Source organism: Sylvia atricapilla, chromosome 1 (genome assembly GCF_009819655.1).
Source record: "Sylvia atricapilla isolate bSylAtr1 chromosome 1, bSylAtr1.pri, whole genome shotgun sequence".
Classification (NCBI taxonomy): domain Eukaryota; kingdom Metazoa; phylum Chordata; class Aves; order Passeriformes; family Sylviidae; genus Sylvia; species Sylvia atricapilla.
Window position 1 is genome coordinate 8,759,660 of NC_089140.1, and position 12,383 is coordinate 8,772,042.

Here is a 12,383-nt window from a genome sequence, read left to right on the forward strand (position 1 = left end):
TTGAGTGATATCTGAAAGAGAAATTTTGGAAATAATTTATATTTTAAGATGATTCAAGTACCCTATGGGCCTGAACTTTATTATTTGTAAGAATATGTGAAGGTAACTGAAATGTAACTTTTTTCTTTTTTTCAGGTGGAAATCATCATGATAATCCATTTGATTTTGGATTTACATTCCGTAACCCAGATGATGTCTTCAGGGAGTTTTTTGGTGGAAGGGACCCCTTTTCATTTGACTTCTTTGGTAAGTGATGCCCTGGTTTTAGTTATGAGTATCTATCAACAGAAAAAGTGCATACTGGAATTTCCTCTCAAGAATTTGAGCAGGCTAACTTAGTCTGTTGGATTTCTCTCTTTTGATCTGTAAATAAATTTAAAAATAAAACTTGGAGAGCTTCTGAATTGGACAGCTTAGCTATAATTGTTACACCATAGCTCTCAGTGTGAACTTGTGTCCTAGCAGGACTGATTTTCTTCTATCAGAATAGGAGCAGTTGCATACATCATCTAGACACAGTCCCAAATTCATGTCACTTGTTTGTTTGGGGTATAGAGCTCCTAGAAACTCAAGTAAAATAGTTCTTGAGGCCTGAATTCTTCATTTAGGAAACAATATGTGATACAAGTTGTCTAAGTAATCTTATTATCCTCATGCTGAAGGTCTTCTGCCTTGTGATGTTGCTTGCTCTAGTGAAGGTCTTTTCAGAGGTCCTGGGATTCTTATGCAATATCTGTGTATGTTCAACTCAGCAAAATTCTGACCTATAAAGCAGAACAGTTGCTGTGTTCAGTATTTACTGTGAGAAAGTTCCATACTGAAACTGCAAGAAGTGTACGTGAATAACCAAGCTTTCTTCCTGTTCAGTATGTAGGTATTGATTTACCTCTGTAATAATGTCTATAAATGTTTTAATATTCTTAAAAGTAATTTATTACCTTTGGAAGCATTAAGGGGTAATTCAGTTCAGATTTTGATTATATCTTTCTCTGGTTTGCTATTTTAGGATCATCAGCTGTTAGATGACTAATGAAGGATTAGAAAAGGGGTTGAAGGGCCAGGAGTTGAATGCAGGAGAATGCTAGTTGATGAATTAGATGAATAGCTAGAGGAAGAATCTGGTAGAAGATAAGCAGCTGAATTGTGCAATGGGATCCAATGTGAAATCAGCTGAAAGTACAAAAGGGAAGATCGGAAGAAGCAGCTAACAAAATATTGATGAGTGGAATGGGCTCTGAACTGAGTAGATGCAACAGTAAAAGAAGGATAGCTGCTGGATAGAGTCCAGTGAAAGGTAATAACAGGAGTTTCTCTCACATGATTGAGAGAATTGCTGGAGTTGTTCAGTATAGAGAAGGCTCAGGGTGAGAGTCTCATGAATGCATTGAGAAGGGAGTGGAGAGATCAGAGGGAATGACCACCAATGGAAGCACAGGAGCCTCTGTCTGAATTTAAGGTAGCGCAAATGTACTGTGAGGGCAACAGTGTTTTGGAGCAGGTTGTCCAGAGAGGTTGTGGAATCTCCATGTTTGGTGATAGCCAGAAGGCACCTGGAGTGGTCCTGGAAATCCCACTCCACTTGATCTTGTTTGAGCAGGGGGTTGGACCAGATGAACTCTAGAGGCCCCTGTCCAACTTAGTTGTTTTGTGATTGTGTGGTAGAAAACCTGGAAAAATAAGAGCAAGATGTTGAGTAGGAAGCCAGTGTGGGGGAGCTGGGAGGGAGGGAGTGTGTTGAGTTCTTTTGTTTACTTTTTGGTTGACAATCTATTAAACAAAATAGTTGATTCTCAATCAAGTATCTTTATAGTAAAATTGTATAGGTGAGATGTTCTAGCTTGACTAGTGGGAGACTGACATAGGCTCTGTTTAACTTTGATTCTATTTACTTCATTAACACTAGCAGAAAACTTAACTTGCTGTCTCTGAAAATGTCAGTATTCATGATTAACCTTAAACCCGTGAAGTTTAGTTCTGCTGTTAAATAAATAATAGGCTTAAAGAAAGCTGAGGCCCTGCCTTTTGGCTCCTTAGAAAGAAGGCTGTACAGCGCAGTGCACGGAGCTACCCAGCTTATCAAATGGAGGTCCCACTGCTGCCAGTGTTTCCATGGGGTACTGCAGCAGCAATAGCCCCTCCTGTGGAGGCAGGGATTCTTCTTGCCTTAGGGCACTGGTGAATTTAACAACATACCTCTGCTCTAGTGACCTAGAGAGACATTCTCTGCCTGCTTAATACCCAGATTTGTTTATTTATTTATTCAAAAGCAGGTTATCTACTTCATGTATTGATCGCTGTCTTTGTTGGCTTGGAGATAAGAGTACTGAGCACAGGCTCTGCTTCTTGCCGAGGTTCTGGCAGTGTCAGCAGTGTTATGTGCCCTCCAGTTAATGAAAACTAATCGTTCCTAAGCTGCCTCTGTACTTTATGAGGATAGTTGCAGTGTCAGTGACCAGAGGCCTAAAACCCTCAGTTAAGCTTTGGATTTGGAGCATAAGCTCTTGAATTTTTTCTAGTCAGAACGTTTCAAAGTGAGCACTTTTTTTTTTCTTGAAGATGTTTTAAGACGTTCTCTCACATGGATAGCTGTGACTCGAAGCTTTTTTTTTCCCCCCCCACAAATTTCTGTGAAAAGTATTTGAATTTGCCTTTGCACATACATGAGTGTTTCAAGATAGTACAACATAAAAATATGTGTGCTTTCAGCTGAATGTAGTGCATTTTACAATTCCAAAAAAAAGCAGTAGAATTAGCATGTATAGCATGAATGTTTGTACTGGTGAACTACAGCCCTTGTAGGTTCTGCTGTGTTGAAACACTAGTGGAACAGTTCTGTTGTGAATAATAAAGAAAATTATTTTTCTAAGAATGAGGAGTTTTCAACTTGTTGATAAGTTTTCTGTGGAACTAGTAACTTCTTGAGGAGCTACTCAAAGTTATAATTGATATTCTAAGCCACTAAATAAGGACTGAGATCATGTTTTCTAAAAATGTGCACTGGTGGAATCAAAGATGAAATTGAATAAATACTTTAAAACATTCGTACTTTTTATACAGTTTGAAGTGGCACGTAGTGAAGCCCACAGAATGCAGGTGGGACTCTCTATATCCTGATTGTCATTGAGTATGTAAAGAGCAGCATTCATATGCATAATTCCTGTAAATTTATGGATGTGAAGAATTTCTGAAATTGTGCTATGAACTCAGTCTGTTCAACTCTACTGAGCTATACTGCACCGCTCTTGCAGTTACAGAAAACTTTCTTTATAAACAGAGGCATCTTTATTCATCTCTAGAAAAGAGGAAGATGCTTGAAGACTTCTGTGGCAATTTTTAAATGATGAGTTCCTTCAGATTTTTCAAATGATAATCTGTAATGCTGTTGGAGACAGCTCTGAACACTTCCAAATAGAGCAAAGTTAATGTTACATGCTGTGTGTTGCACTGGAGACAGTCACAGTTTATTTTCACTGTTTTTTTTCAGGCAAATTCTTTGTAATTCTTTTTAGGGGTGCATGAAGGCAAGTACTTTTTAAAACTTGATCTGGTACTATGACAGATGCTTAACTCTTACTCTGAGATTTGTGGGCTTGCTTTTTGTGGCATGTGGTTGCAGCAGAGTGTGTATTCCTGGTGAGCTCTCCTTGGAATAGTTTTTAGCCTTGACATACGGATGGGTGGTGATCCTTGTGACAGGAAGAAAAGTTGGTGCTTCCTGTGCAGTGCTACACTCTGCATTGCTGAGCACTGCCGTGGCAAAGCTGTGTCTGGTGATCAGGTGTTCAGTCTGTCCCATATGCCTCTGGCTCTCTGGCCATTCTTTGACATTGGAATTCACTGTTTACTTGTAGTGTAGGAATTGGTTTCTCGTGTCAGTATACTTAAACTTTTATACTTCAGCTGTATCCTACTCCGTTTATATGGTGTGATTTGTGTTCCTTCTTGTGTTTTATATGTATTTTACTAGTAAACTTGTCAAGGACCTTTTTTCTTCTGTACTTTAACAGTTCGCAGGAGGGTAGAATCCCAGTGTTACCACTGGTAATGGAGGTGTATTGATGAAAGACTGCTGTTTCAGGCTGAGGAACAGAAATTGATGTGCTTTAGTGTAGGCTGGGCTGTTAAAGAATTGATTTGGTTTTGGTTTAGAGGCTCTTCAGATTCTCACTTCAAGATTGGGTTCTGTGTTGGAAGGTGTTATCAGTGAAGGAGTTACTGTGAAAGATGGAGTTGGTATAACAAGATCAAAACATTACCAAACAGAAACTCCTTAAGGAGCTAATTATTTTTTTCTAGATTTGAAGCTGCATACACACCCTAGACTATCCCAGCTATCTCCAGATGTGTCAGTGGTGCCCCAGTAATTTGTGTATGGGCTAGGAAATACAAATCAGGGCCTACAGCAGACCAATATCCTGTAGCAGCAATGTCTACAAGCTTGACAAGATGGTTTAGGGCATTTCAAACTGCTTCCAGTTGCCTGTGTATGTAGTTAAATGAATCCCACAAGGAACTTGGCTTCTCTCCTTGGTACAATATGCTACTAATGTGACATGATAAATTGCTTGTGGTGGATGCGCCCTCTAGACTTTAGTGTCCCAAGAGAGGTCTGTTTGTGGGGTCTCTTTAAGCATTGATTGTAGTCTTGACAGTTTCGCTGTGGTTCCTAAACATACTTATGTTCTCACTGTACATTTGGAGATGGTAATATATAAATGTCTTAAATGTTTTTTAGATTGTGAAGTAGGATTCACTATGTACTTTAATGCATTCACAATGTACTTTAATGCATCCCCATAAGGATTCTTTGGAGTTTTCCCTTGAGAATTCTGTTTACCTGGTTTATGTGATATTTCAAAATCTATACTCTTAGAAATGAGAGGGAAAATGAAACTTAACACCTTTATACAGCTAGTTAGATACAATTATTTTCCACAGAGAATGTCAGTTGGCTAGTTATCTGGTATGTACTTTGGTTCCATCAAAGGTCAGAATTACTTCAGATTGACTACTGCAATATTGATTACATAAAAAGCAGCAGGACTGTTCTGGAAAAATACAGTGAGTTACTTTTAGTGTTCCAGGCAAAAGAGTTTTAACCTGACAAAAGAGAGGAAACTTTTATGTGCAGTAATCATTGCAAACTCTACATGATAGACGTTTTTTAGGGTGTTTTTCCTGAATGGGACAGCTTCATCAAACTATTTGTCTCAAGGACAGAAAGTTGTCTTGCTGTGGCAAAAGATTCACATAAGAATCAGATCATGGATTTAATTCACATGCTATCCCATTTCTGATAATTGATTGTTTAAATATTCTAATGAAAAATATATTTGTTAGTAAAATGGGCTTTTAAAACTGAAAATGGAGGTGGCTTTCAGTTAAAGCTGTCTTGAACAGCAGTGTCTTTTTGGTAATTAATCTTTTTGTTGACGTAAATTTGCTGCTTTTGGTGCAATTTATGAAGTGCTCACAGATTTGCATATGTATTCATTGCTTTGATATGAATGTTCAGTTCTATTTTATAACCACCAGTCTTAGATCATAATTATCCAATGAATAGTCCAAATCTCACTATGATCTTTTCAGAAATAACTTGATAGGTTCAAAGAGGGCTTTTGAAACACAGAATTGTCTCACCCAGACAAAAGCAGGTAGTGCTGTGGCTCCATGGCCAAACTAATACATGATTACCCCTGCTGAAGGGAGGAGGCCTTGCTCCAAATTCTCATGTCTATCTTAAAACTATAATCTTTGTCTAATGTCCCATTAGATAGATTGAGGAACTGTTTAATAGCGTACTAGCCAAAGTGTGTCTTGGGAATCCCAGTTCAGCTGTGGTTGATGGTCCCCAAGAAAATGGTTTGATTTGGTTTCCTTGCACAGGTAGCTGCTTAAATTGGTCAGAGCACAAATGCTGAACATTGCCTAAGGAGAGCAGGTCGTACTGAGGTAATGGAAGTTTCCTCCATTTTTAAGGTGTGCCTGAACATTTGAACATTCATTTGATAAGTATGAAATGCTGATTACTGTACTCCAGCATCTCTGTAATTACCATATAGGTGACATTCAAAGGTGATGTTTTAGGTCTCCTTTTCTAGAAAATAATGAATCCCAAGATCTCTGCTGTATATCCTTAGAAAGACTTCCAAATGCTTCTTCTGGGAATTTAGTAAATGAATGGGGCAAACATCTGTTTGACATCTAATTTATGAAAGTGAACAATTACAAAGATCATGCTGAAACATTAGGCAGGTGAAGCAACAGTGCTTGCATCAACATCTTAGTATCTCCCCTGAGTTGGAGACATCAAGAGTATGCTTACTTTCTAAGGAGGACAGTATTTCCATGCATAAGTGCTTACAGGTTTCTGTGGCCCCTCCAGTTCTGATGGTATGTTTTTTACTGCCTGAGTGCTCTTCAGAGCTGTAGCATGAGGTTCTGTGTGTGTTTACTGCAAACCTGCATCTTTGAAACTTTTTTTTTTTTTGATAGGATGCAAGGTAGAAAACACCTTCTCCAAGAATTCTGTTGTGTTGTAGGTATTGTATCTATAGCCCTTTGCATAAACACATTGTCCAGACCTGCATTTGAGACTCTTCTGGCAGGACGTATAAAGTCATTCCAAGATGCTTTTGAGATAAAGCATTGAGTAGGCAGCCTTTGCTCACTGCAGCAATGCTGGATCCCATTGGGTGTGGGATTGTGTGCCCTTCCATAGGGACTGCACAGTATCCTTTTTCCTTTCTCAATTGTCCTGTGTTGCAGTGAGTGGCACCCTCCTGCATCTGCAATAGGAGCCCTCGGTTCAAGTGTCGTGTTTCGGCAGAGGCAGTGGTGAGGCTCTGGTGGCAGAGAATAAAGGAAGGAAGGTTTGCTGGCTGGGGAGGTGGTTCAGTGAGTGGGGCCTGAGCAGTGGCCCTGCTTGGACAGGGCTGTTCCCTTTGCACACTGTCCTGAAAGGATTTATCGACATCTCTGACTGTGACAGTACATGCATGGGAGAGCATTTGCTGACAGCTCACCATTTATCTCAGCACCTTTGATTTTTGGAGGTGAATGATGGCATTGCAGAGGAATGTGCTCAACACTCTGTCAGCAGTAGCATCTTTCTGTGACTGCAACAATCTTCCTCTGCTGCCTTTGACTCTTGGGCACTTCTGCTGCTGCCTGCCAGCACAGTTTTATGCTGTGAACTCTAGCATAGATTTGATGTGGCTGAACTTGCTTTTATCTGGACATCTTTTTTCAACACATCAATTCCTGATCTAGTTCCTTAAGTAACAGCCAGAATACAGGGGTCTTGGTAGAAGTGACTGCCACAGGAAGTGGGACACTTGTAGTTTATCAACTATTATAATTTCAGTTGATGCCTTAGATTGCTATAATGAATTTCGAGTTTTAACTGCATTGTGGACTGCTTCAAATTGTGAAGTTTGTGTCCTTTCCTCCTCCCTGTTGTATGGTGCTTTCCTCCCCATTTTTTTTCCCCATACACCAGACTTTCAGTGCTGAAAGAGATTAGCTCATGGGTGCAGTAGAAAGTAACAAGTCAGTGTTTTCTTTTGGATCAATAAATTAGTGCAACTTACTTGGTTCCATGATCACAAGATAGGAAAGGAAAACAATCACGTCTCTTAAGTAGTGTTCTGCCCTGAGCGGAAAGGTGAAAAATCCTGTTTCTGTGTTACAGCTGGGGACTCCTCAGAGTGGAGAGACCACAACCTGCCTTATTTTGAGCTGCAGTGAGATATTTATTACAGTAGTTGTTGTTATTTGACCTGTTTAGAGGTGAAATTCTTTTCCTGTGACAAGAGAAAAGCAAGGTGGTATTCCGTGGTTTGCAGGGAGCAGGTTTAATGTTTTACAAGGAAAACAGAGGAACGAGACAGTTGTTGCATTTGAATTAGCAATGATTTTTCTAAAGAAAGTAAATTTTCCTGGGAACATTACCTCCAATGCAATTATTTCCAGGCATGTTTGTTAGTGTACAGTCTTCTGTGTGGCTGTGGGATTTGTGTTCCAATCTCCACATTAACTCTTTGGCTTCTGTAACTTCATCTTTCCTACCTAGTAACAGCAAGAGTCCTGAAGTCCTTCATTTTGCCTTGTGTTTTGGTAATGGGTTACCATGAGTTCTTTGCTGAAGCATTGGCCTTTTTCCAAAAAGTTTCATGTCATCTGCTGTTGTTGATAGATCAGAAGTTTTTCTCACTGGCTTTCTTGAGGTTTCTCACCTTTTATTCTCTCTTGATCTTCGCTATTTTGACAGCACCACAAATTCTGCATTAGAAGTGTACTTCAACATTTTTATTGAAACTGAATCTAATACTCTGTCCTCCCGTAAGCTTCTGGTAATACCTAGATTATAATATACTGAATTTATCTCCAGACAGTGCTTAGTATTACCCTTCAGTATCACTGGATTAACGTTTTGATTTTCTGAAGCTTGGAAGTTGTATTTATATAGTATTTCCCACTTTTTAGAAAGGCCTTGACTTTTATAATTTTTTTCTTTTCTTTTTGCTGCTTAGTTTTCTTAATCTGATATGCTGCTCACATTCAGTAAAAAATGGACTTGAAGTATCAAAATGACTATAATAAGAGGAATCATTAAAAAAACCCCAACACCTTGCATTTGAACTGTTTGGAAAAGGCCTTTTTTGTGAAAAGGTTATCATGGATGGAAAGGTTCTGCTGAAACAGACTTAAAGAGCTGAAATGTTATTATTTTGCTGAGTGGTGCTATTAATCATCCTGATTTAGGGAGTAAAAGCATAAACAGGGTCTGAGTAGCTGTGAGGTTGCTATATTAACGTGTATTTGGTGGTAGATACAACAAATGATAATGCAGCAGCCTCCTGCTGCCTTCTCTCAATGTTTTTGGTATTTTTTTTTCTTCTGCTTGCTTTACTTGGCTGTCAGAATCATAAAGGAGTAGTTCCTCTGACAGGTCCTGCCCCTTTTCCTGTCTCGGCACAATCCATCTTGCAGAGCATTCCGCAGTGCAGGAAGAGCGGCTGCTTTGCCTTACTGGAGAGAATTACAGGAAGAGCTCTGCAGGATTGTTCCCAGGGCTGCTGACAGCCATCACCTGACGTTTGAGCACGTGCTGATACCAAGTGCTGACCTCTTCCTTTGCTGGGCAGGCTGATAAGGCATGGCCAAGTCTTGGTTAGGCTTTGCTGTGGCAATATTCCACTGAGAAGCTGGGGTGATATCAGGGATCTCTAGGAGAGTCCATGATCTTCCCTTAAATAACTTTTGTTTCTGCAGCTGTTGTGCCGAGGAGGAGAGATTCACTTGGAGAATAGACTGATACACTGTGGGAGATTAGAAACTCAAAGCTTACATGATAGGTTGTTTTGTTTTTATTCAAACTCCAGGTAACGAGAAAATTTGGATTATAAATAGAAAGCTTAACAGTGGGAGTAATATAGTATAGATCATTTGTACATGTGAGTGAATGACCTTCATAACTAACCTCTGAGTCATTCCTGTGAGAATAAATTGGACTACAAAGCAATTAACTGCAGTGGTTGTACTTGCTGGTTGATGTGCTAGACTGACAAAACTGGCCTTTTTTAAAAATAGACATTGTGCTTGTTTTGGAAATTATAATAATCCCTGTATTTCCACACTCAAGTGTTGGTTAACTTCTGTAAAGGTACTAATAGGCCATCTTTATATTGAGGAAAACTTGCTTTACATGGGGAAAAAAAGAAGCTATGAAGCAAAAAGTGTCCAAGTTCAAAAAACTTCTTGCTTGCCAGTGCATTTAAGCTAAAAGTTTGGTCCTGTGTTGTTTTACTTAATAACTATGGAAGTTAGGAGAGGGGTAGGGGTATTTTGTTGCAGCTGCTCTTATTCAGCATAAATACATTGTGATGTTTCACATTTAACTAATTGCACATAAATCAGATGGTAAGTTATATATTTTTATTATCATATTGATTACTTAATGATGCATAATGCACGTTGCATTAACATGGTGATTTATCATAAATCAGTTTGGATTTTTGTGGAGGTACCCGAAGTGGAATAAATGCTGCGTTTCTGACCTGCTCTTTGTCAGCTGTAGTTCTGAACAGTCAAGCAGTCAGTCACAGTTTCCTTCCTTTCATACCTTTATTGCTGGTATCACCAGATTCTTCATTTTTCATTAAAAGATTATTCTGAACTTTCAATACTGAGTGTCTATGTGCAAAGCTTGGTAAAATCAGTATTGTTCTCTATAACACTCATTCTGGGAGAGTTGTGATTGATGAAGAGAGTACTTAATTCCTAAACTTTTCTGGTTTTAATGCAAATATCATGTTTATTGACTTTCTGGTTTATGTTTGCAATTTTTTTCTGTTGTTCTTTGTCTTGAGAGAATTAGAAAAAAACAGTTTTCTGATAATTCTAGTAAATAAAGACTGCTTGTATAGGTGCTGGCATTGTACCCCATGGCCCAACACCTCCCCCATGTTTTTTTGGGTTTTTTTTTTCATTTTTGGAAAGAGACTATTGTCTTCCTGGTGAGGGTGGAACAATAGCTGTTCTGAATGACATAGCAGTGGAACTTGAATTGGAAATAACATTTTATCCATGACCCCTTTTCTCTATTTCTGCCCTCTCCCTCCTGCTTGGTACAGCCCAAATGCCTCTTTGGGACACTGTGTGTAAACCCTCATACTTTGCTGCTAAACGTGCAGCAGAATACGTGTTTGGAGTATCTAATGTGGCAAGTGCTAAATTAAACACTTGGAACACTTTGGGATTATGAGTCACCAATCCCTTGCTGCTGTTTTTAGATTTCAATAATTAATACAACCTATCTGGAAGTTGCTTTTCAGATCATGGTGATCCATAATAAATCTTGAATAGAAATAAGCTGGAAAGTTCAGGTACCTGTATGCAGTATTTTCCATTAGATTTACTAGTTTTTAATGCTAAACAAGTAAAACAAGGAATTCAACTACTTTTTATATATAAAATTATTTTTAGCTCCAGAAGCAAGCAGAATTCAGACCAGAATAGGAATCAGGAGCAGACCTGATTCAGAATCAGAATAGACCAGGAGCATAGGAGTTACCTTTGGAGGAGTCTTAGTTCAGTAGCTTCATATGTCTCAAAGGAATAATCTTATCTGCTAACAAAAAATGTGGTGGTTTTTTTTTAAATAAAGTGTCCCTAATGATTAAATACAGAATCATTCAGTAATACTGACCTTTTAAATGTTGTCTTCTGTTTTGTAGAAGACCCTTTTGAGGACTTCTTCGGGGGCAGACGGGGTCCAAGGGGAAGCAGAAACAGAGGTGGTGGAGGATCATTTTTCTCTGCCTTTGGTGGATTCCCTGCTTTTGGAAGTGGTTTCTCTCCATTTGACACAGGTAAATATCACAGTACTTAAGAAAGAATTCTGTTTTGGCTCACAAAGGATTTCAATATAATAAGTTGGCTTCTCCATTCAGCCAGTCCTGACTGATTTATTAATTTTTTTTCCTAATTAAGCTGCTCTCTGTAAGGTGTAAATGTAAATAAAGCCATAGTTAGATTATTTGGGCTATGTGAAAATTCATACAGCGTGAACAGATCTCTAAGAAGTAGAACTTTCTGTTTTCTTTATTTTGGTGCTACAGTTTCTTTATGGCTTTAGAGTTCTTTTTTCTCTTTGCTTTCAGGAGTGTAATGGCTTTTATTACAGGTCCTGAAAAACATATGCCTAAACCCCATTTTGGGGTTTGGTTGGGGTGTTACTGTTACAGCATTTGTTCTGTTCTGTCTGCCACCTCCGGGCATCGCAACATCTGCACCAAAGATTCATTCATTAGAGTTGCTGGCTTTCCCCTGAGTGCAGAGCATGGATAAAGGTTGAATGCTTTTTCAGGGGAGGAGTTGACAAATGGTTTTTGGATGATGCTGTGCATTTGGAATTTGAACTGTGGGTCCTTATGAGAGAAATGGATGGGGCTGGAGTTTTGGTTTTATTCTTATGCTGGTGTTAATGCTATCTAGTCACTGATGCTGTGTGATGCAACCAGCTGAGGGCTTCCTGAAAGTAGGATGTAGTCTGAGGGGATGATAAATTTGGTTCCCACAGTCATGCAAAATTACATTTCATTCAAATGCCTTCTTTTTCAATAGGTTTTACTTCGTTTGGCTCACTGGGACATGGAGGCCTTACTTCATCGTTCTCCTCTACGTCATTTGGTGGCAGTGGAATGGGAAACTTCAAATCAGTATCAACCTCAACTAAAATAGTTAATGGCAAAAAAATTACTACAAAGAGGTGAGTGATATATGAAACTCTATATAGAGACTTACCTACTTATATGTACATGTATATAAATATACTATATCTTTGCACACACACATAGAGTGATACATGTTTTTATGGG

At 38.8% G+C, this 12,383-nt stretch overlaps 1 protein-coding gene across 5 annotated transcripts in view; it reads left to right on the top strand.

Annotated features, from left to right (window-relative positions):
* The window catches only part of DNAJB6 (DnaJ heat shock protein family (Hsp40) member B6), a 66,198-nt gene that overhangs the window by 12,796 nt on the left and 41,019 nt on the right, over positions 1-12,383 (top strand). For all 5 annotated transcript variants that reach the window (XM_066314534.1, XM_066314543.1, XM_066314524.1 and 2 more), the window contains exons 5-7: positions 136-246; positions 11,241-11,375; positions 12,130-12,274. In XM_066314534.1, the coding sequence (XP_066170631.1) occupies positions 136-246; positions 11,241-11,375; positions 12,130-12,274 (391 nt within the window). The remainder of the gene's footprint in view (positions 1-135; positions 247-11,240; positions 11,376-12,129; positions 12,275-12,383) is intronic.